This window comes from Alnus glutinosa, chromosome 1 (assembly GCF_958979055.1).
Source record: "Alnus glutinosa chromosome 1, dhAlnGlut1.1, whole genome shotgun sequence".
Classification (NCBI taxonomy): Eukaryota; Viridiplantae; Streptophyta; class Magnoliopsida; order Fagales; family Betulaceae; genus Alnus; species Alnus glutinosa.
Genome location: NC_084886.1, coordinates 33,153,590 through 33,178,798, shown reverse-complemented (window position 1 = coordinate 33,178,798; position 25,209 = coordinate 33,153,590). Strand labels below are relative to the sequence as shown.

The following is a 25,209-nucleotide window of genomic DNA, read 5'->3' as shown; positions in this document are numbered from 1 at the left end:
TTTTTTTGTTTTGTAGTAGATTTTTTTATTTGAATAGTGATAAAAAATGATTGATGTGATATAAAAAATGTAAAAAAGGAGGTTAAAATGTTTTAGATTTGATTTTTTTGGGAGAAGTGAAAAAAAAGAGTGGGAGATGAGAGGTGAGAAATGATTGCCAAACATGCTCTTGAACTCTAACCCCTTAAACTGGAATGAGCTATTCTTGATCTGGAATACAAGCAAACCTGGATGAACGCACAGCCAAACACTACTGTCTTCTCCAAATTAACACACGCCTAGCCCCAGTTACTAACTTCAGGGAAAAAAATAATTGCAACTACAAGCACGATCGCCTGTCACAACCGCACACCGCCACGTTCCCAACGTCGCAGCAGGCCACCGGAGAATTCAGTAGCCACCGCACCTACCGGAGCAACACTGCACGCTGCTCTAATCATCCCCAGCACCACCGGAGTAGCGGCGATCACCCACCGCCCACGTCGACGGTAACCCACACTTGGTCAGCGCCACCCAACCGCCACAGGAAGCACTACAGGTAATGGCTGAGCAATTGCCCACTGCTGCACACCAGCACCACACACGGCACCGCACCTTCACACAACACTGCACAACGAAACCTCCCAAGAAAGCACTGCTCTGATACCAGATGGCAAGAGCCTTAGATCTTATCACCCAAAATCAGAGAAAACAAAAGCAAAAACAGAGAAAGATACGACCACTTCAAGGGGGTCTAGCCTCCACAGATTGCTTATAGCTATTGATTGAAATTGTTATTGGATAATCAGCCTAAAGGAACTTAAATAGCTTTTATAGAATAGAAAATAGCCCTAATCCTAGTGGGAAGAGGAATCTGTAAACCTAATCTTGGTATGAAGAGAAATCCTAACCTAGTAAGGAAATGGCTTATTTAATTTTATTAAATAATAATAATAATAATAATTAGTCTAGGGTGTTTTTGGCGGGTTTAGGGTTTTGGGTCTTGATTTCTAGGCTGTTTGTGGGTTTGTTGGTTTTCTCTTTTGTTTTTTTTTTCTTGCTCGTGCTTGGTTTCCTTTTGTATATTTCCTGTATGCTTAGAGGCACCTTATTCTTTTTTAATATATTTCTTTGCTTACCTATAAAAAAATAAAAAATAAAATAATTGTAGGGTTCCTAACATTTAGACTTGTTCAGTGGGTTGCTGCGCCGAGAGAAAGTAAATCTAATAGGTGAGGTTTTGGGTCTTGGCTCAGGTGGTAAAGCAGTTGGGAGCTTGGTGTATGCATTACTTTTCTATTTTGCCTAGCCACAAACAAAAAGGAACAATGGAAATAAAAGCCTGGTATGATGCTAGTAGTTAGGGTAGCTCTTAAATTTTATGAAGTGTTGTTTGAACCTAATCTAAAAAAAAAATCAGATTAAAGGTTCTTCAGCCAATTGCCCTTTGTTCCTTAGTAGGGAAAAACTATTTAATCTTAGTGAAGACTATCAGTTTAATGGATGGTGAGTCGTCTGTGCAATAGGTTAAAGGAAGCATGAAGTTAAACTAGAAGAGGATTGAGAATACAAACGAATCCCCTACCTTACCTTTCCAGAAGTGTGGTATGAAAGTATTGGAGAATCAAATTTGAAATAAAAGATTTCGTACCATTAAGATGATGTGCAATAAGAATAGTATACTACAAACCGCTTGATCAATGGCACATCAGAATAAGTAAATTTTACGCATATATCTTGTTAAGAAGGGTTGATCTCCCATGCATTTTATGCATCATGCACTTCATATAGGTCTATGCCTTTTTGCTTATTTTCTTGACTAAAGAGTATTGCTTGGTTCATTGTGAAGCACCTTGGATTAGCTTTTGCAATTGTTTCTTTCTTCCCTCCTTAATATTCTTTATTAATGCTGACGTTCAGTGAGATGCAAAAAGGTTTCATGTCAATCTTGTTTTACCAGAAAGAGATGAGTTGTATTGTGGATAAGATTCTTGAGAAAAGGTCTTAATTTTCCTAGTCCTCTATCATTCATTCGTTTTCATTTATAGAAGCCTTGTACGTTCTAGACTATGACAGCTCATACACACCTCACAATAGGACAGCTCATTAGGGACACATCACACACCTTCTAGAACATAAAACACATCACACAATACACACCATTACTTTAACAAATTGGAACAACTTATGGTTATGTAGAGATTGAAAAATGGAAGGAATTGAAGGGCGTTTCCAATGAAAAAAATGATGTGGTCTTCTTAATAGGGAGAGAAAAGGCTTCTATTTTGCCAATAAAGGCAATTTAGATTACATCTCTTACTTTCTCTCTTTGTTAAAAGACATTATTTACATTCTCATAGGTAGATTACTGTTTAAGTGCAACCATAGAGTTTAAAGTGACTTAGAATTGAGTTTTGACAGCCTACTCTGCTTCGCTTGTGAGGGAGGGAAGATGGATCCCATCCTCCCTCCCTCCTTCTCTTCTGGTTCCTCTCCGGTCTAGGTTCTCTTAGCTTTTCTTCTTCGCTTGGGTCTTTTAGCTTTGGGGTTTTCTTTTGTTGGGGGTAGTTCTCAGTGGTTGGGTTTTCCGGCGCGCTCGCGCCCCACTCGTGACCTCGCCGGCTTGTTCCGATCCTTGCTGATGTCGCCGTCTCTATGGTTGCCGCCGCGCCGGTGTGGGTGGCTGTTTTTGTTCATGCACTTCTTGGGTTGTAGATCTACGGGTTTTGGCGCCTCCTCGCCATCCACGTGCCTCTCCGGAGGACTCTCCGTCGTGGTCCGACTCTTATCCACCGTCGGCACTGCTGCGGGTGGCCGCCACGCCGTTTCGGCGCGAGTGGCCGTGGGTGTTTCTGTTTTTTGGGTGCTAGATCTGCGGCGTATGGGACCTCTCCTGCACACACGCGCCTCTCCGATGGCTTCTCTGGCAATTTCCGCTTCTTCCAGTGGTCTTTCTGGCTGGTTTCACGCCGCTCCAGGTGCGCATGTCTACACGCATCGGTGGTGCACCGGTGCGCGTGGCTCCACGCACCACAGTTTTTTTTTTTCCCTCCTGTAGCTCTGGCTTTTCTTTGTATTTTGGGTTTGCTTTCTTGTATTTTGGGTATTGTTGTGTGGGTTTTGGGGGTATTGTTTGGGGGTTTTCTTGGGTTTGGGGGGTTTTTTTGTATGAGGGGGGGTTACTTTGTATCTTGGTTTTTATTGTATCATGGGGGGTTCTTTTGTATCTTGGGTGTTTGATGGGGGGTTTCTTTTGAATCTTGGGTTTTATTGTTTTATGGGGGATTACTTTGTATCTTGGGTGTTGGATGGGGGTTCTATTGGGTTTTGTTTTATTATGGGGGTTACTTTGTATCTTGGGTGTTTGTTGGAGGGTTTCTATTGTATCTTGGGTTTCATGTGGGTTTTGGGTGTTGTGGGTATGTAGTTTCTTATGGGTTTTTCATGTGGGTTAATTGGGTCGCTCCTGTGTATACTTCCTGTGTACTTAAGGGCGCTTTACGCTTTTTTAATGAAATTTTCTTACTTATCAAAAAAATAATTGAGTTTTGAAACCAATCTAGGAAGCACAAATGCTTCAAAACTCCCTCGTGTTAGTGTTGGATACTTATCAGATAGGGATACAACTGGCTTGGATATGCCTGAATAGATGTTCGTATTTATCCTTTCATTAAAAAAAGGTTCTAAAAGTTATATACAGGAGGGATATGGCTAGATACAGGTGAGGTGCTTTGGGGTAGGAAAGGGTCACTTTTGGGCTAAAACTAAGCTTCGTTAATACTAAATGGAGTCTTCAACAGTAATCTGGAATGCTGTGGGTTAACTTTAGGAGGAAAAAGAAAATAGAAATGTATAAAATCTTATCACTCCGTAAACCTAGATCTTCATGAACTGTGATTCTTCCTGCCACCTCACACACACCTTCTCCTCCATATGAGAGGCTTTGCTCTAAGTCACTGCCATCACCAAAGACACTCCATCAAAGCTTGTCTCGATCGTTGGAAGCCAAATCCCTAACTCTCTCTCACTCTACCCCTCCGGCCTTCCTAGAGTCTTTCACTCTCAATCACTAGTTATTTTATTTTTATTGTTGGTGATTTTTGTCATATGTACTGAGTCTTTCGCAGATCATATTGATATAATGAATCTTTGAATGGCGGATTCTTGTTTGTTTGTTTTGTTTTGTTTTGTTTTGTTTTTTTTTTTTTTTTTTTTTTTGTGTCTCCCGCTTGTTTCGAAGTTTTAGAGGTAATATTCTATCTATCAAATGGGAAAAGCTGAAACTTCTTTTATGATTCTGCCACTGAAATTATAGTTCTGGCTAAGGTAGTTACATTTTCTTCTAATATGACTTGCTTTTGATACAAAAGACAATTTTAGGCCTTCCTTTAATGTTTCTTTGATGGCTTTTAAATTAGTTATTTTTAAACATTTTGACGTTTGTTATTAATTTTTCAACCAATCGATAATACAAGATACTCTTAAAGTGTTTTGTTAATTATATAATTGACGTGTTCCCACCATATCGTATCCTAGTTTTTCAAGAGTTGTCATATTGCAATATTTGTATTGTGTCTTATCCATGTCGTGTGTGGATATTGGTGGTGGATTTTAAATATAGTAGTTCGTTGCGCGTTGGGGGGGGGGGGGGGGGGTAGTGTTCTAATGATGTTAATGGCCTTATGGGGTTGCTCTTTAGAAAAATCTTAGGAGGGGTTGGGGGGAGTTTTCTAAATTTACTAGATTTGAGGTGAGTGATGCTTCTAAGATAAGATTTTGGCATGATTTGTGGTGTGAGGATCAGACTCTAAAGGTAGCTTTTTCGGAGTTATTCAATATTGTTTGCTTTAAGGATGCTTCTGTGGCAGATCATTTACAGTTTTCTAATGATTCGCTTTCAGTGGAATGTTAATTTTATCAAAGTGGATCATGACTGGTAGTTGGATTTCTTTACTTTAATTTGTTGTATTCCATCTGATTGAGACGGGATGGTGAAGATAGGTTTCGTTGGGCATATTGTAAGAGAGGGATGTTTGAAGTCAGATCATTCTATAATGCCTTACGGGACATGATAGTACTCATTTCCCTTGGAGGAATATTTGGTAGAATAAGGCTGCTTTGAGAGTGCTTTTTTTTTTTCTTGGACAACAATTTTAGGAAAGATCTTCACTATGGATAATTTAAGAAAGCGGCATATCATAGTGGTAGATTGGTGTTGCGTTTGTTGGAAGACGAGGTGATGGGTAGGTCCAATTCATTGGGCTCCAGTCTCTCTCGGCCCAATTCTCTGTTGCCCAAAAGAACCCATTCGAGTCCTCCAAAGACAGCCCATCTTCCTAAAGGTACAGCTCCTTTGCAGTTTCCCATCAAGAGGCCCAAGTTTCTGTTTAAGCCTAAGGCTGGGTCGGTTCTGCGACCTATTCCAACTCGCCATTTCTCGCTGGACGCTGGTGCCTCTACTTCTGTTGGGCCGTCGAAGCCGTTGGGTATGTGTCCGGCCGTTTTGAAGTCTTTGTGTAAGCCAGGTTTTCCTGGTCGGGTTTATCAGCGTCGGAAGCTACGGAACCAGTCTTCTTCGACTGTTTGGAGAGCTAAGCCGGGGCAATCTATACCGGATGCAGGAACGAGTCAGAGCAGGGAGAAGGTGGCGGTTGCTTCGATGAATGGGGAATAGAATAACTCTCCGGCGTCCGAGGAGTTGCTGTGTGGTGGGTTAGGAGTGCTGAAAGTTCTGCAGCCTGTTGATAGACAGTTGGAGGAGTTAGCAGTTTCCGGTCTTGGGCTGGAATCAAACGGCTCCTGTCAGTCTGGGCTGGGATCTACTTTAGCTGGAGAGGCCACCGATCTAGGAGAGAGGGATTCTGATGATGGAATTGGAATCAGCATGGAGTTGTTGGCTGAGGGTGGAGGTCTGGTGTTGGCTCCTCAGGTAAAAAGCTCGCTGTTGAATGTTGGACTGGGCTGTTCTGGGTTTGGAGTGGATTCAGTGACTCAGAGGCAGGAAGAAGGCAGTCTTGAGCTAGTAATTTTGTCCACAACAGAAGGTAAAGTGGGATTCGATCCAGAAGTTTGGGGAAGTGCCTCTGGGAAGGAGAAAGGGACAAAATGGAGAGTGGGTCTTCTCTTAAAAACATGGTGGCTGAGAAGGGTACTCACTTTTTGCTAGAGCACTATCCTGAAGGCTTCTTGCTGAATGACAAGGTTAGGGATGGTGGGGGGTTGTTAGAGAGTTATGAGCCGATAGTTATTACTCCATTGGCAGTGGAAGATGTAGACGGGCAGAGGGTGTCGCCTAGATGGGTGGTGGAAAGAATTAAGAGGTTTTATCCAATTATTGGGCTCTCTTGTGGTCGTTTTGAGGACAGATTACTGGCTTTGTTTGAGGAGATTGAAGAGGCTAGAGACCTCTCTTTGGCTGAACCTAAGACTAAGATTTCGCCTGCTCCAGGGGTGAAAGGGCAGAGGGAATTAAATAGGCTATCCTGGTCTATTAATTACGAGAAGAGAGGGGTTCAGTCTGAAAGAGGCAGGTATAAGGGTAGGGGGCCATCTCGCTTTTATGACGCCTAAAATTTTGACGTGGAATGTTAGAGGGATTAATGCGATCGAGAAAAGAATGGAGATTAGAGGGCTTCTAAGGGTTTGGAAGGCGGATATTGTTTGCTTGGTGGAGACAAAGATGGCAGTTATCTCTAGGGAGGTGGTACGAAGTTTATGGGGTTGCCTTTATGTTGATTGGTGCTACCTGGGTGCCAATGGAGCGTCGGGTGGAATTTTGTTAATGTGGGATAGAAGGGTGGTGGAGAAAGTGGAAGAGTGTATTGGTAGATATTCTGTTGCCTGTTCTTTGCGTAACATTGGAGATAATGTTGTTTGGGCTTATGGGGGGGGGGGGGGGGGGTTTATGGTCCGAATGATGACAGGGAGAGGAGGGATTTGTGGGATGAATTAGCGGGGTTGATGAGTTGGTGGGAGATGCCTTGGTGTATTGGGGGAGACTTTAATGTGGTTCGTTTTCCTAGTGAGAGATCTAGTGGTGCTGGTTTTTCTGCAGCTATGGAAGAGTTCTCTGACTTCATTTTCATGCATAATTTGGTGGACCTTCCCCTTGAAGATGGGCAGTTTACTTGGTTGAATGGTCAGGAAGATCAAACTTGGTCGAGAATAGATAGGTTCTTAATTTCTCCGGAGTGGGAGGATCGTTTTCCTGAAGTATCGCAGAGGAGGTTGACAAGAATTTTCTCCTATCATTTTCCTTTGTTATTGGACTGTGGGACAAATAGAGGAGGAAACAGGTATTTTAAGTTTGAGAACATGTGGCTGAAATACGAGGGTTTTGTTGAGCAGGTGAAAAAGTGGTGGATGTCTTATGAATTTTCTGGTCTTCCTAGCTTCATTTTGGCCAATAAATTGAAGGCCTTGAAGGCTGATTTGAAGAAATGGAATGAAGAAGTGTTTGGTGATTTAGGGAAGAAGAAGAAAGAATTAATGGAGGGTATTCGAGAGCTGGAGTTAATCGAAGAACAGCGTGGCCTAGAGGAGGAAGATAAAATCCGAAGGGTTGATATGGCGAGAGAGATGGAGAAGACCCTTCTTTTTGAGGAAACAAGCTGGAGGCAAAAGTCTAGAGCTTTGTGGTTAAAGGAGGGGGATAAGAACACAAAATTCTTTCACAGGGTGGCCAACTCACACCGTAAATTCAACCAAGTGGACTCTATGAGTATTAACGGTATTATTTCCAGAAATCCTGCGGAGATTAAGGAGCACTTAGTTCATTTCTACAGTAATTTGTATTTGGAGAATTGCTCGTGGCGGCCTAGGGTGGAGGGCCTATCTTTTTTATCCATTGATGCGGAGGAGAGCATTTGGCTAGAAAGAGCTTTTGAGGAGAAGGAGGTGTGGGATGTTATCAGGGATTTGAATGGAGACAAGGCGCCGGGTCCGGACGGTTTCACTGCGGCTTTCTTTCAGAAGTGTTGGGATTTTTTAAAAACTGACATTATGGATGTTTTTGCAGAGTTTCATGCTCGAGGAAAGTTTGAAAAGAGCTTGAATGCTACCTTTGTCTCTTTGATTCCTAAGAAGACTGGTGCCATGGATGTCAGAGACTTTCGCCCTATTAGTTTGGTAGGGGGGTTTACAAGATTATCTCAAAGGTCCTTGCTAACAGATTTAAGTCCGTTGTGGGTAAGATTATCTCCAACACTCAGAATGCGTTTATTGGAGGTCGACAAATAGTAGACTCTGTGCTTATTGCAAATGAATGTGTGGATAGTCATATTCGATCGGGGGAACCTGGACTCCTGTGTAAGCTAGATTTGGAGAAGGCTTATGATCATGTGAATTGGGAGTTCTTGCTCTATTTGCTTCAAAGATGTGGCTTGGGGGAAAAATGGAGGGATTGGATACGTTTTTGTATTTCGACGGTGAGATTCTCTATTCTTGTTAATGGAACCCCTTCGGGTTTCTTTAATAGCTCTCGTGGATTGAGACAAGGAGATCCTCTTTCTCCGTTGTTGTTTGTGGTGGTTATGGAGGCGTTGAGTCGGATGTTGACTGCCACGTTGGACCAGGGTAATTTGACAGGGTTCTCAGTGTGTTCCAGAGATTCAGAGGCCCTAGTTGTGAACCACCTGCTGTTTGCTGATGATACTTTGATCTTTTGTGGTGCCCAAGAAGAACAAATTCGCCATCTGAGATGTATCTTCTTAGGTTTCGAGGCAGCTTCTGGGTTGAGAATAAATTTAGGAAAATCAGAAATTGTCCTAATTGGTGGAGTAGAGGATGTCGAAAGGTTGGCCAATCTTCTTGGTTGTAGGGTTGCCTCTTTGCCTATGACTTACTTGGGTTTGCCGTTGGGTGCTTCTTACAAGTCCATCTCTATTTGGAATGGTGTTATTGAAAAAATGGAAAGGAGGTTGGCGGGTTGGAAGCGGATGTACTTGTCGAAGGGTGCCCGGTTGACTTGATAAAAGTACGCTCTCTAATATTCCCACTTACTACCTATCTTTGTTTCCTTTGCCAGTGAGGGTGGCTAATCGTCTTGATAAAATCCAAAATGATTTTCTTTGGGGAGGCATTGGTGATGAGAAAAATTCCATCTAGTGAGTTGGAACAAGATTTGTACACCTTTGTATGCAGGTGGGTTGGGAGTTCACAATCTCATCCAGTTCAATTGAGCGCTTTTGGGTAAATGGTTATGGAGATATGGTAGGGAGAGACAGGCTTTATGGCGTTTGGTGATTGATGCCAAATTTCAGAGTCTTAAGGGCGGTTGGTGCTCGAAAGAGGTCTTGGGTTCCTTTGGAGTGGGTGTATGGAAACATATAAGGGGGGGGGGGGGGGGGGGGTGGGAGAATTTTCGCTATTTTGTTCGTTTTGAAGTGGGGAGTGGATCTAACATTAGCTTTTGGCATGACCGGTGGTGTGGGGATAGTTCCTTGAAGCAATGCTTTCCAGCTCTTTTTTGTTTTGTAAGGAACAAAGACGCAATGGTGGCGGATAATTTGATGGTTCATAATGGTGTAATTCAGTGGAATGTTCTCTTCACAAGACAAATCCAGGATTGGGAGATGGATATGGTCCTCTCTTTCTTCGACTGATTATATTCTACTTCGATTTGTCATGGTGAGGGTGATAGATTAGTGTGGAATCCCTCTAAAAAAGGTTTATTTGAGGTGAGATCCTTCTATGAAGAGCTCTGTAGGAAAGATGGCCCATCTCTTCCTTCTTTTCCTTGGAAAAATATTTGGCGTGTTAAGGCTCCAACTAGGGTGGCTTTCTTAGTATGGTCAGCAGCTTTGGGCAAAATTTTGACGCATGATAACTTGCGTAAGAGGAATGTAATAGTAATGGAGTGGTGTTGTCTATGCAAGAAGAGTGGGGAGTCTATTGATCACTTGTTGCTTCATTGTGAGGTAGCCCGGGCCCTATGGAGTTACGTTCTTAATTTATTTGGGGTTGAGTGGGTTATGCCACAATCGGTGTTGGAGTTATTGACTAGTTGGGGGGCGGCAAGTAGGAGTCGGCATGCGAAAGAGGTTTGGCGGTTAGCTCCTCTTTGCTTGCTGTGGTGTATTTGGAGGGAGCGGAATGCTCGTCTGTTTGAAGATATAGAGACACCTATGGTGGAGCTACGGAAGCGGTTGCTCAACACTTTATATTCTTGGATAGCGCCACATCATTGTTTGAGTGTCTTTACTTTTGTAGACTTTTTAAATTTACTTTCTGTTTGACCCGTTTAAGGGCTCTTTTGTATACTTTCCGTGTATAAGGGTTGCGCTCCTTAGCGCTTTTCAATAAATTGCTATTACTTATAAAAAAAAAAAAGATTGGTGTTGCGTGTGTAATAAGAGTGGGGAAACCATTGATCATTATTTGCTCTATTGCAAGTTAGCTAGTGCCTTATGGAACTTTATTTTTGGTCTTTTTGGGATAGAGTGGGTCATGCCTCAACGAGTGGTGGATCACTTGGCTTGTTGGAGAGGGCAGTTTGGGAGACAACTTAGTTTAGTAGTGTGAAAGATGATATTGTCATGCTTAATGTGACGTATTTGGAAAGGACACAATGTTTGAAGTTTTGAAGATCATGAGAGGACGATGGTAGAATTAAAAGCCTTTTTCTTCAAAACCCTTTACCACTGGATGGCTGCCTATAAAACTAAAAATATGAAAACAATTTTTTAATAAGTAAAAAATTGTTTTCATATTTCTAGTTTTCATGATATGTTTTGTGGTCTGTTTTTGTAGGGATTTTTGGGTTTCCTCCTGTTTTGGGGTTTTTCAGGTGTTTCTTCTCCTTCTCCTCTCTCTCATGTTTTGGTGTATTCTTTTTTGTTTACTTCCTGTATACTTAAGGGCGCCTTTACGCTTTTTATAAAATTCTCTACTTATAAAAAAAAAAAAAAAAAAAATTATTTCTAGTTTTCATGAGTTCCTTGTGGTTCGTTTGACAACCATGATTTGAAAAACAAATATGATTCTGTTTTTGCTTTTTTAAAAATCAAATCATATTTTATTCAACTTTTTCAAAAACAAATCATATTTTATTCAACTTTTTCTAAAACAAATCATATTTTATTCAACTTTTTCTAATTTTATTTCTCAAAGTCAAACCTCGAAATTTGCACACCAAATAAAAATTGAATACTAATTTCAAAAATCGAACACCCAAACGGACTATTGATCTTTTATGTTTTTCTTGATAAGTGTCTCTTTTGTATACTTCGTATACTTGGGTTACGACTTTTTGCGTTTTAATGAAATTTGGTTACTTTAAAAAAAGAGAAAGGGGAAAAAAAAAGAACAAGAAAAAAATGAGGAATGTTATTATTGCATTTGTTTTATTCTTTTTTTTTGATGAGTAAGAAAATTTCATCAGAAAAGCGTAAAGCGCCCCTAAGTACACATAAAATATACACAGGAGCGACCCAGCTAACCCACATGAGAAACCCATAAGAAACTACATACCCACAACACCCAAAACCCACATGAAACCCAAGATACAATAGAAACCCTCCAACAAACACCCAAGATACAAAGTAACCCCCATAATAAAACAAAACCCTGCGTTGGAGCAAGGTTCGATGACAGGTTTTGCAGTGGGACATAGAGAGTCAGAGGCAATAGTAGTGAATCATTTATTGTTTGCTGATGATACGTTGATCTTTTGTGGGGCGCAAGAAGAACAAATTCGACATCTGAGGTGCATCTTTCTTTGCTTTGAGGCAGCATCGGGATTAAGGATCAATCTAGGAAAATCAGAAATTTTTCCTATTGGTGAGGTGGAGGATGTTGAAGGGTTGGCTCAGCTTTTGGGTTGTCGGGTTGGTTCTTTGCCTATGACTTACTTGGGTATGCCTTTGGGTGCCTCTTACAAGTCCGTTTCTACTTGGAAAGGGGTGGTTGAGAAAATGGAAAGGAAGCTGGCTGGATGGAAGCGTATGTATTTGTCAAAGGGCGGGCGGTTGACTCTTATTAAGAGCACGCTGTCCAATCTCCCCACGTATCTCTTGTCGTTGTTCCCTATTCCTTTGAGGGTGGCTAATCGTCTTGAAAAAATCCAGAGGGATTTCCTATGGGGTGGTATAGGGGATGAGGCCAAATTTCATTTAGTGAAATAGAATAGGATTTGTACTCCGTTGCATTCAGGTGGGTTGGGAGTTCACAACCTCAACCAGTTTAATCAAGCTCTTCTGGGTAAATGGTTGTGGAGATATGGTAGGGAGAGAGAGGCTTTATGGCGTTTGGTGATTGACACCAAATTTGGGAGCCTAAAGCGGGGGTGGTGTTCTATTGAGGTGTCGGGTTCCTATGGAGTGGGGGTTTGGAAATATATCAGGAAAGGATGGGAGAAGTTTTGCAATTATATTAGGTTTGTGGTAGGGGATGGGTCACATATCAGTTTCTGGCATGATTGGTGGTGTGGGGAGAGATCTTTGAAGCATTGTTATCCAGTTCTGTATAGTATTGTGAGGAACAAAGCTGCAATGGTGGTGGATAATTTGGCTGTTCAGAATGGAAATATTCATTGGAATGTTCTCTTTACGCAGCAATTCCAGGACTGGGAGATGGAGATGGTGCTTTCTTTCTTCGAGCGGTTGTACTCCACTTCGATTCGACAAGGAGAGGGTGACAAGTTAGTTTGGAACCTTTCTACAAGGGGTTTTTTTGAAGTAAGGTCATATTATGAAGTGCTTAGTAGGAAAGAAGGCCTATCATTCCCGTGGAAGAATATATGGTGTGCTAAGGCTCCGACAAGGGTGGCGTTCTTTGTATGGTTTGCAGCTTTAGGAAAAATATTGACCCATGACAATCTGCGAAAGAGGAATATTGTGGTTATTGAGTGGTGTTGTATGTGTAAAAAGAAGGGGGAGTCTATTGATCATCTGTTACTTCATTGCGACGCCGCCCGTGAGCTTTGGAGTTTTATGTTTTCTTTATTTGGAGTTGAGTGGGTCATGCCACAAACGGTGCTGGATTTGTTGACTACATGGGGTGCGTTTTTTGGGCATGGCCTAGCTAAAAAAGTTTGGCGGTTAGTTCCTCATTGTGTTTTGTGGAGCATTTGGCGGGAGCGGAATGCGAGGCTTTTTGAAGATGTCGAGACTGTAATGGTAGTGTTAAGGAAGCGTGTGCTTAACACGCTATATCTTTGGATAGCGTCCCGTCTTTGCCACCTAGGTGTTTCTACTTTTGTAGACTTTCTAAATTTATTAGCTGTTCCTTCCGTTTAGGGGCACTCTTGTATACTTCCCGTGTATTAGGGTTGCGCCCCTCTGCGCTTTTTATTGAGTTTGAAATTACTTTAAAAAAAAATAAAACAAAACCCAATAGAACCCCCCATCCAACACCCAAGATACAAAGTAATCCCCCATAAAACAATAAAACCCAAGATTCAAAAGAAACCCCCCATCAAACACCCAAGATACAAAAGAACCCCCCATGATACAATAAAAACCAAGATACAAAGTAACCCCCCCTCATACAAAAAAACCCCCCAAACCCAAGAAAACCCCCAAAACCCACACAACAATACCCCAAATACAAGAAAGCAAACCCAAAATACAAAGAAAAGCCAGAACTACAGGAGGAAAAAAAAAACAGTGGCTCGTGGAGCCACGCGCACCGGTGCACCACCGGCGCGTGTAGACACGCGCAACCGGAGCGGCGTGAAACCAGCTGGAAGGACCACCGGAAGAAGCAGAAATTGCCGGAGAAGCCATCGGAGAGGCGCGTGTGTGCAGGAGAGGTCCCATACGCCGCAGATCTAGCACCCAAAAAACAGAAACACCCACGGTCACTCGCGCCGGAACGGCGCGTGGCGGCCACCCGCAGCAGTGCCGACGGCGGATAAGAGTCGGACCACGATGGAAAGTCCTTCGGAGAGGCACGTGGATGGCGAGGAGGCGCCAAAACCCGTAGATCTACAACCCAAGAAGCGCATGAACAAAAACAGCCACCCACAACGGCGCGACGGCAACCATAGAGAGGGCGACATCGGCAAGGACCGGAACAAGCCGGCGAGGTCACGAGCGGGGCGCGAGCGCGCCGGAAAACCCAACCACTGAGAACTACCCCCAACAAAAGAAAACCCCAAAGCTAAAAGACCCAAGCGAAGAAGAAAAGCTAAGAGAACCTAGACCGGAGAGGAACCAGAAGAGAAGGAGGGAGGGAGGATGGGATCCATCTTCCCTCCCTCACAAGCGAAGCAGAGTAGGCTAAGGGTTTTTTGAAAAGAGCGGGACGAGAGAGTCTATTGTTTTCTTTAATGGTAAAGAAACTTACTTTTATTCTTTGAAATCTCGTATAAATTATTTATTTTTTTTAGTCTTTTTCAATTTCATTTTGATGCAAGGAAATTTTGCAAAGATAATCAATTCATTCATTTGTTCTAAACAATGTGGCCATTGTGAATAGAAATTTTTTTTTTTGATAGGTAATAAACAAAATAGCATTAAAAAGCGTAAAAGGCGCCCCTAAGCATACATGAAGTATACAAAAAGGACACCACAAAAAAAAAACAAAAAAAAAAAAAAACAAAGGAAGAACACCCGAAAAACCCAAAAGAAGAATTCTACATCAAACCCCCAACTTCTTGCCCCTAACCCGGCTAGAACCCACTCCCCTAGCATCGAAATTAACAGAACATTCTAGATTCTTGACCTCTCTTTTCCCCTTTTTCCTTTTTATCTCCTTAACCTTCTTAGAAGGGGAATCAGAGTCATAGCGCTCATCCTCAATCAAAGTAAAAAAATCCAGAAATCCCTTCTGATCAGATCCCACAAACGAAACCCCCATCGTGTGAAAACACGACCTACTATCTTTCACTACCCTGGGGTAAACAACAACTTTCCTTCGGATCAATTCCCTTTGAAGATTCCCCCACTTCAAAGACTCCAGATGACAAATCAGGTAACTGGGGGCACCCAAACACAGAGGAGAACGGCCTTGGCCACTGAGGAAACAAGACCCACTTAAAAAGGGGAATGGAAGCCGAAACCCCAGGAGGACCTTCGAACTTCCCAAAAAGAGGAACCCCACCAAAACTCCTCACCAAGGCAGGGGCATCCGAATGCACCACTGCCTGCCGAAGGAGAGATCCTGAAGGAGCACCAGATGCAACGCTGATGGAAGTAAGCCCAGCACCGCCTGACGAGGCACCAGGCTCACCAAACTGAAATTCCTCAACGCCCCCTCACCAAGACAGAGCTAGCCAACGGAAGAACCACTGCCTGCCGATGGATGAGCCCTGAATCGGAAAAACTTGAAACCATAGAAGACCGCACCCCAGAAGGAAGATCACTCAGAAGCACCGGAGGACGCAACACCGGCGCCGGAAGGGGGGGAAGAACGGTAGCCTGATTGACGGACTCGACCACTGGAACGAGCTGCCGATCCCTAGAACCAACCCCGGAATGTGACAGACCCAGATCCACCCCAAGATCAGCCGCCGACATCATGTCCGGCCGAAGAGCGCTCCCATGGACTTCAGCCGAACGCTGAAGACACCCCGGACCCGATCCCCGCCCTGAAATCGCACCAGAAACCGAAGACAACTTATGGCCTGAAACAGCGTCCAACTTGGCACTGGGCTTAATCACTTTAGCCCCAGCCCGAAACCCTTTAAAAATAGACTTAACCCTCTTAAGCACCCGGCCCGCCACAAAACCCACCCTACGTTTAAACCCAAACAAAGACTTAGAGCCCAACTTTTTCGAAAAGCCATAGGCCCAAACCAACGCCTTGGAGAAGCGGCCCAAAATTTCAAAAACCTTCTCGAACACTCCAAACACGCCATCCCCTTGCAGAGAAACGTCACCCTCAACAGCTGAATCCTTGGACACGCCAGCCGGTCTACAGACACAACCTCGAGACCTGAAATGATCATCTACACGATGGTCCATACCCGAGGGGCCAACCGCTTGCTCCTCCAGAACGGAGCAATCTCTCACCTGACGGACCGCCCCCATCTCCATTCCCCGCAGCTGCGTCTTCTCCACATCGCACCTGACCGGCAAAGGCCAATCTCGAACAATCATTGCCGCAACCCTATTTCCTGAGACGGTTGCTGCTGAACTCACCACCTCCGCAAACGACGGACGCCCTGTTCCTTTCCCCAGCTTAACGCCCGACGGAAAACCACCAGAGGAAGGTAGACCGCCAGAAGTCGGAGACCCAACCGTGGTTCCCAGAAAATCCAGAATTTTGCTCAGCTCCACCCTCTCCCATCCCGACCTTCAGGATAGAGAATACGTCCTCTCCGGCCTCCGTCGAAAACAGCTACCTCCAAGAACCGCCCAGACCTGTTTTCACCTCTCCGAGTGATGGTCGCCTTAGACCCCTCCCTAAAGGATTTAACGAAATCCTCGATCCCAAGATTACCCAAAACTTCTTCCACCCTCGACAGCATCCACGCAGTGCAGCTCAACCCGAAAACAGCAGAGCTTGAAAACCCTTTCCTCTTTTCCTCCACCCGAAGCTCGGCAGACCCTGTTTCCACCGAGAATCAGAAGGACTTCGCCTCCACAAAGAACCGGCTCTCCATCAGGCCGAAACCGACACCCCTACAGGCAAAGCATCCCTTCCAACAGAACGAAAAAATTAAACCCACCACCCAGGAAACAAGACTAGAGTTTATGGTGGTTGACGGCGGTGGTGGTGCTAGTGGCGCCAACAATTGGTCGTTGTTGGGTGTGGAGGAAAAGGGGTGAGTGACTAAGTTCCAATAATGGTTCCATGAGGCATATTAAAACTTGAATTATTCAAACTACTGGTAGTTGTATAAACCCAATCTCCTCCTCTCTTTCCTCCCACCAACAAAAAAATACATTTAGATGGTGCAGAATGGACAATCGAAAGTAATGTCATCATGAGAAAACTTACATTTGATTGTCTTTAAGGAGACATGCTGTCCCTTAAAAAAGAAAAAGAAAAAAAAGAGACATGTTGTCAGTATAGTCTTTTCGTCAAACATTATTTAATGGGGAAGGCAATGCCTCTTCACGCCTTTCAAATTATGGGCAAACTGAAAATCTTCAAGGGTAGTGACAGTTGCTTCCCAGTTCGGCTATCTTCCTATGACCTTGATAATATAACAAAAACTTAAATAAAATGGTGCAAAGAAAAAAGTGATTACAATAGTACCACATGATTTGAATTAAGAGAAAAAAAGAAGAGGAAGAAGATATGTAGCCTAAAACACTTTGGGATGCCCTGAATACAAAAGATAGCTGTCAGGAAGAGAGAGAGAGAGGCATGTGTGAGATGAGATTTGTGATATTTTGTTAGAGAGCATCAAATTAGGGTATTAGTGTAGTGTAAAAGAATGCCACTTCCCTTAGCTATGGGAATATGGATATCCACCTTTTTTCATGGGAATCTGGATACTAGCAGGCAGTTAGATTCTCATGAGCTTCCTCAACCAAAACTTTAGGAAATTTTGGGAATCCTGACAATGTTCCTGGGAATATATTTCATGAACCAAATACCATGTAAAAGTTTCAAAATGAATATAAGGATGAAGTTGGAGATACTGAGCTGAATCTGGTCAGGAAGAATTTGAATCCTCGCCTAAAAAAATTAGGCCATTCCCCTTAACCTATCTAAGATCATTTCTAAGGTGTGTTTGGGAGAAAAATTTATTGGTTTTATTGCATGGTGTGTTTGAGATCAAACATTCTTATCTAACCCATCTAGCTTAGTGTTTCTTAGGTGTTGGTAAGTGGCTGTAAAACTTCAAAGGTCTAATCAGTTAAAATGAGAATATCATACAATAGGTGGACTTCTTTAATTGTTATTGGACTTCTGTTTTACAGGTATATCTTCTTTCTCACTTCTCATATGTTTTTTGGATATGAAAAGTGGGTCATAATTAATTCCATGTTAGTTTAAAATATGTCTACAGTGAACTTTGTATGTTTCTGCATTGCTTGGACTTCACTTTATACGTAGTAGGCAATATCATCTAGACCTCGAAGTTTATAATACTGGAGGATGGTCTACTGTCATGCACTGAGGTTACCAGTCTGGATCTGGTCTTTCCCCAGACTACCAAGGAACGAAAAACTTCAAAGTTAAAACAAAAGGTTGGACAAAATATGCAGCAATTTGGGGTTCAGTGGGTGATGCCTTAAGGGTTATTGACATGTTTCTTTGTTGGAAGAGTTTATTTGGACAGCATAATAATGGACGATTACTGAATGCTACTGCTCTCTGTATTACGTGGACTATTTGGAGGGAGATAGTTTGTTTGTTTGGTTTTTTTTATATATATAAATATATGAGACGAGAAACCCTTCCAAGGCGGAACCACTTCGTGTACCCACTTCTGATAGGTAAACTTTGGACCTACGTAAAGCGCCCCATCCACATGGATCGGGTAATACTCTGGATTCGCTAGCGGGTTGGCTCCAAGGAATATTTGCACCCAAGGGATTCGAACCTTAGAACTCATGGGATTACCACAAAAACTAAAACCCTTACCACTTGAGCCAACCCCTTGGGGTTAAGGATAGTTGTGTTGAGCTTTCCCCACTTCATCTTAAGTCTTTGTTTTTTAGATTTTTTTTTTAATAAGTAATGTATATTCAACCAAAGCGCAGGGGGCGCAATCTTAGTACACAGAGAGTATACAAGAGAATCTCAAAAATGTAGAAAAAGAAGCACATAACTCCAAAAACTCAGAAAAATTAGAGACATGCATACTATTCCGAGCCACTTTCCAAGTTTCCATGTATACTGGGATTGTAGCATCATCTTCTTTATCTCTAGCAAACCACTCTCAAAACTCCTTGTGTTTTGCTTTCTCTAAAGACACCATATTAAACACATAGGAGCCAACTTCCAAATTTGTAAAGCATGACGAGTTCCCAATTGTCCCCTCCTTCCCAACAAATCACTCACCATTTGAGGCATAACCCAATCAACACCAAACAGCTGAAGAATTGCATTCCACAATTCAATTGCAAATTCACAATGAAGGAATAAATGATCAATAGACTTCCCACACTTTCTACGCATATTGCACCACTCCATTACAATAACATTCATATTTCGTAAATTATCCAAAGTTAAGGTTTTTCCTAAAACCACAGTCCAAACAAAGAATGCTACTCTCAGGGGCGCCTTAACTTTCAAAATTCTCTTCCAAGGGAGATTGGACCTTACATTATTAGATAATACTTGATAATACGACTTAACTTCAAATGTTTTCGTTTTAGATTTTTTTTTTTGATAAGTAAGTAAAATTTTATAGAAAAGAAAGCGTAAGACACCTCTACGTACACAGGAAGTATACACAGGAGAGCCAAAGTTGACCCGAAAAAACCCGAACAAAAACCCAACAAAAAGACCCCAAGACAAAACCTAGAAACCAAAATAACACCCAAAAGACAACCTACAAAAGAACCCAAGCAATGCACCCAAAAAAAAACCATGAAAAACCTAAAAACTGAAAAAGCACCAGCGAACAACCCACAAGAACCACCAAGGTATACAACCCTACGACCTGATGGCCTTGTCTTTCCTACACCTCGAAGAAGCTTTAATGTCTCCATAATTGACGGAACTTTGTAGATTCCGAAGCCCCCTCTTACTTTCGTGTTTCTTGCGCTCTATCATCTTGCCCCAGATTTCAATGAGCCTCTGTCTCTGTTCCTCAGTCACCCCCGGATACATCTCAGAGATTCTCCCCCAAAGCTCTGCCTCCTCCTTCCAAGCCTCCATCTCCCAATTCTGGTCGCAAACAAAAGGCAGATCCTTCACCTCTGGAGGCTCTAAAACCTTCTTCAAAGGGAGCTCCCTCTCCGGCGTCAACTTCTCAGCCGAAGAGATCTTCTTGCCCAATTCAGTCGTTCCAGCGGATAACGGAGGGGCAACACCAGACTCTGGTACCCGACTAGGAGCCTCTAAACCTTCAAAAAACTTCTTCTCTTCTACTGGAACCGCAGGTGTTTGCGCAGACTTCTTTTCTACTGGTGCTGCAGGGGCTTGAGAGGACAAGGAGAAGGAAGGATCCAACCCAGACCCAACCAGCAAGGGGACAGAACCCAGAGGAGCGAGCCCAGAACTGCTAGGCAGTGGATTAGCAGCAAACCCAGGACCATCGGAAGAATCAGACCCAGCAATAGTCATCGGAGGACTCGCCGGAATCGCTGGGGCAACCAGAGTCACCGGAGGTACCACTTTCGGAACCAGCAAAGGGGGGAAGGTGAAAAGAACGGGCGGCTTAAAAGGGGCCGCTTGAGCAACCAAAACACCAACACTTGAGCTACTAGGATGAGGAGCCGGGGCCGGAAGAGAATCCAGAACCACTGGCGCCGGAGAAAGGGGAGGAAACCCGGGGCTCCTGCAAGCTACTTGACCCAATCCCGGAAGAAGACAAGGCCATAACCAACCCAGAACGTGCCGGCGACGAGAACTCCGGCCGAGAAGAGCGCCCACAAACGGTCGTCGACATCGGACCCGCAAACTTAGAGTTATCCGACTGGAATGAGGCTCTGAGTTTGGGTTTATTCAAGCATCGACCCAACCGGACCCTTCTACGCTTGGGACCCCATCCTGACCCAACATAACATCCTAGAAATTTCCAGACAGTCCGGCCCAAAGCCAAATTTAAACTGACAAGCATCCGGATCCACTCATGCAGATTCAAATTCAAACTAGAAGAGCCTCGTGCAGAGTGAGAATCGAGAGTCTTCTTCTTACCCAGCGGATGGACACTCAAGCCTTTATCCAACGGATCAAACGACAATCCTTGTGAAATGGATTTATCCGTTGGTTCGTGCGGATTCTCCTCCAGCTCAAAGCAGTTGACCGCCACACGCCCATTGTCGACCACCCTTCACCACGACTCCGACAACAAGTCCAACCCAAGCAGATCGACATCCGAACCCCGTAACCCAGAAGCAAACCCATGTTTGACGTGGGGGACAGCATCCCCCCGAACCACAGCCGCATAGGAAGGATGAGACCCACCCAATCGACTGGACGAGCCACCCACACAAACCGAAGGAAACGCCTCAGAGTTTGGCAGTCGGTCCTTAGGACCTAGGAAGGAGATCATCTTCCGCAGCTCACCCGCAACCCGAGCCCAGCCCCCACCTTTACGACCTTCAGGGAGCCAGATAGCCCCTTTCCATCCCCCTTCAGCGAAAACAACCACCTCTAAGTAGCGGCCGGACTTATTCTCACCCCCACGAACCATCAAAACTTTCACGTCCTCACTGAAATACTTGACAAGATCCCTCATAGAAGCATTCAAGGCCTCTTCGATGGTAGCCAAAAGCCAAGCAGAAGCTTGGAAACCCAAAAATAAGAACCCGCAGAACCCCTTTCTCCTCTCCTCCAAATGCAAGTTCGCCACTTCAGACTTAGCCGAAAAGGAGAAACGCTTAGCTTCCACGGAAAAGCACCGCTCCATTCTAGCAAACCGAAGACTCAAACGTCCATTGCCGAAGGAGAGTACCACCCAAATTGGTTCAATACCAGCTAGAGTGCCACCCTAATCTGAGTTAATCTCTGAAGGAATTGTGGCATTCCTCCTTATGTAATCCCAAAACCAGAAAAAGAGAGAGAGAGAGAGAGAGCCCTAAGAAATGCCTTCTGTACATTCGTTTTAGATGGAATCCAACAAATTTATACTTGCCTCCATACCTTACTTTTTGAGAATACAACATCTCAAAGAACCCCGAAACCACTTCCACCTCCCAATCATGCACCGGTCTAGTAAATATAATATTCCAATTAATGTTTCCATTTTGTAGCTGCATATTATCCACCACCCACGCATCCTTGGCACAAGCAATAGTTAATAATTCTGAAAATGAGACCTTCAAAGGTTGCTCCCCACACCAAACATCATGCCAAAACAACACATGAGATCCATCTCCTACCTTATATCTTGCATAATTAGCAAAACCGTTCCATGTCCTCCTTATACATTTCCACACGCTCACGCCATAAGGCCCCCCAACTTCCTTAGAACATCAATCTTCCCTCATACTATCATATTTAATACTCACTACCTTTATCCACAAAGCCTCTCTCTTCGTCGCATACCTCTACAACCACTTTCCCTAAAGGGCTCCGTTAAACTGAATCATATTTTTCACCCCCAAACCTCCTAATGTTAGTGGAGTACATATAGTTGACCATTTCACCATATGAACTTAAACTCGTCACCAATACCCCACCACAGAAAGTCCCTCTGTAGTTTTTTCAATTGATTAGCCACTCCTATCGGAATAGGGAAAAAAGGGACAAGTAATACGTTGGCAAATTAGAAAGAGTACTTTTTATAATGTCCAATAAAGTCTCTTCCATCCCGCCAACCTATTCTCCATCTTCTCAATAATGCCACTCCAAGGGAAGACCCAAATTGAGATAATTATATCTTATAAAAAAAAATTGAGATAATTATATGAGTAGATCTTTGCTTTTGGCTGCATCCAGATTTCTTATATTTACATTTTATAGACCGCTCTCTGTATTTTTAGGTGAAACGTTTTTATACATCTTGTGTACTGTAAGGTCTCTCCTTTTTTCTCATAAAATTTTTACTCTTATGAAAAAAAATGCCACAATAACATTTAGAATGAGGATGGTAAAATTTGTGGGCCTATGTAGGTACCCTACAATTAATTGCTGCTAAATTCTGTAACTTGATAAGAGCAAAAGATTGCTTGTTATTTTTTTTGCCTCTTACTTCCTTGACTGGTTGGCCATGTGGTGGATATGCGATATGTAGGGCTGATTCATTTGTATAAATATTTGTGACTGAGATCATAATATGAACAATTTCTCGTAACTTTTTAAATTGAGTTTTTGTTAGGATTTTCTTGTCCTCCTATATGGGGTCTTCAGCAGCCCAAGCTGATTATGCTGCATTTGAAGAGAAGGTGAAACGAACAGTTTATCTTGACAACCTCTCACCAAAAGTCACTGAATCTGTCGTGAAAATGGCTCTCAATCAGTTTGGGACTGTGAAAAGTGTTCAGTTTATTCCGAACTACATGGAACCAAGGAACATCCCTCAGTGTGCATTGGTGGAGATGGAGAATTCAAGACAGGCTGGAGCTGTTGTGTCCGAGATTTCCCAATTCCCATTCATGATGTCTGGGATGCCAAGGCCTGTGAGGGCACGTCCTGCAGAAGTGGAGATGTTTGACGGTCACCCGATAAAGCCTGGTAGAAGGATACAGTGCCGTTGGTTGAAAGCAAGTGATCCTGATTTTAAGATAGCAACAGAAATTAAGCGACTTACATGGAAACATGCTGCAGAAGTTGCATTCTTACTTAAGGTAAGTCTTGGCAGTTTGATGTTATTTATTGTATTTGGATCTGGTTATTACATGTTTTTGTTGGAGGTGAACCATCGGTCAATTTCTTTTATGAATTATATGAATTTCTCTCTTGTAGCAACAACTACTGGAAGAAGAGAAGCTTGCAAGGCAGCAGCAAGATAAACTTATAGGACATTATAAGAAGTATGAGATGGTAGATAGTATCATAGCTGATGGAACTGCTCGCCGCCTAGCACGCCGTTATAACATGCACATTGCAGAAGACTGAGAGGTTCTTCATTGAGTAAAAGCAACAGTAATTGTACATGGTATAAGATTATGATTATGATTATTATTTTCTTTTCTGAAGGGAGCATTGGGTTATAATTGAAGGCTCCATTTGTGAATGTGTCAGGGCACTTGGATGAGCATGTTGCAATGAGCTCAAAGGCCTACTCTTTTTGTCTTTTCAACTCCAATTCGCATAGAGAGCCGGGGTCAGTGGACAGTGGTATACAATTCTAAATCCTAACTTTTGAAAAACACATGGAACATGCTTATTAGACTAATCCCTCTTACTTTTTTTGGTTATTATATGAGTATCCCTGTCTCATTTGACTTTGAGACTAGCCGGTATAGATGCATTGTATTGCCTATCTCATGGTTATCTAGAAAAATTACTCTAATACTTCAAAGATTTTAGTTGTTATGGAATTACTCTTATTATGAATTCTTGAAGAAGTGAGATCATAGAATCAACTTCGTTGTTGTCCTAAAAGATGCATGACTCAGAATTGAACTTTGTATTTATGTTAATTGTTGTGGCAAATTAGCGATGAAAACTTTATTTTCTTTTTTCTTTTATGAAATGATGAAAACATGTTTTGCTTGATAATTTTTTGAATCGTTTTTAATCAAAAGTTTTGAGGAATTTACAATATTATTAACATCAAACCATTGAACAATTAAACTTGAACCCAAACTTGAAGATGGGAGGTAGACATTCTTCTTCCGCACTTGTTACATACTCTCTCCCTATTTTTTTTTTCCTCTCTAATTAATGAGGAAAAAAGGAATTATAATGGAGGATCTTTCTCATTCTTGATCCGAATAGAAGAGAGAATGTGAGATCCTATGTGAATGCTTCCAAACATAAGGTGAGAAGCAGCCCATTTTGCTAATGCATGTGCACGATAATTGGCACATCTAGACACTTTCACAGTATTTCAACTATGAAAGGAAGATAGAACTAAGTTAATATCAGAGAGAAAACTAGCAAAATTCCAAGAGGAAAAAATAAGAGGATTATTAATAGCTAAAATAACCAAGAGAGTGTCCCCTTCAAGAACAAAAGAAGTCAAGCCACAAGCAGCAGTCAACCACGTGGTTAATAGGGCAGCAGCAACAGCTTCCCCCATGCCAACATTCGTGAAGAAAAACTTCTGAGTAACATCACCAATAATATTACCAGTAGAATCACTAACAATAGCAGCTGCAATAGCAAAATCCTTCATAATAGCAACATCAAAATTCCTTTAACAACACCAGGAAGAGGAGCAAACCAAAGTGAGGGAAGAACAAAACCACTTTAGGCACTCAAATGCAATCCTAGAGAAGCAACTATCACCTTGGGAGGCTTTTACAGGATCCGATTTCAAGCCTTCAAAGATTAATTTGTTTCTAGACAACCAAATGAAATCCAAAGTAAGAGCAACAAAAATTTGAAATTTCCGAACCTCTTCCCTAGGAATCGCCAGCAACAAAACATGATTAACAATAGCTGCAATCCAGTCAGCAATGGGTCTAGCAACAAAACCTGTGGTAATAAGAAGCCAAGGGAAACTCCACCAAAGCAGTCTAGCCAAATCGCACTCCAAACAGATGACACAAAGTCTCTTGATAACCTTTACAGAAGGGACAAACCCAAGAATCTAAATCAGCACTAGAA

General features: G+C 42.7%; 1 protein-coding gene across 1 annotated transcript; it reads left to right on the top strand.

Annotated features, from left to right (window-relative positions):
- The first annotated feature begins 290 nt into the window (after window positions 1-290).
- Window positions 291-24,039, top strand: LOC133878713 (ASI1-immunoprecipitated protein 1). The gene is made up of 4 exons (XM_062317295.1): window positions 291-538; window positions 22,811-23,279; window positions 23,398-23,590; window positions 23,677-24,039. The coding sequence occupies exons 2-3, from the start codon at window positions 22,830-22,832 to the stop codon at window positions 23,548-23,550; spliced, it is 603 nt and encodes a 200-aa protein (XP_062173279.1). The 5' UTR covers window positions 291-538; window positions 22,811-22,829; the 3' UTR covers window positions 23,551-23,590; window positions 23,677-24,039.
- Window positions 24,040-25,209: the final 1,170 nt, after the last annotated feature.

Bases quoted from the DNA above. Each gene is read 5' to 3' on its own strand.
- LOC133878713 (XM_062317295.1), top strand. From the start codon at position 22,830: ATGGGGTCTTCAGCAGCCCAAGCTGATTATGCTGCATTTGAAGAGAAG. The intron at 23,280-23,397 runs GTAAGTCTTGGC...TCTCTCTTGTAG, and splicing joins AAGTTGCATTCTTACTTAAG to CAACAACTACTGGAAGAAGA.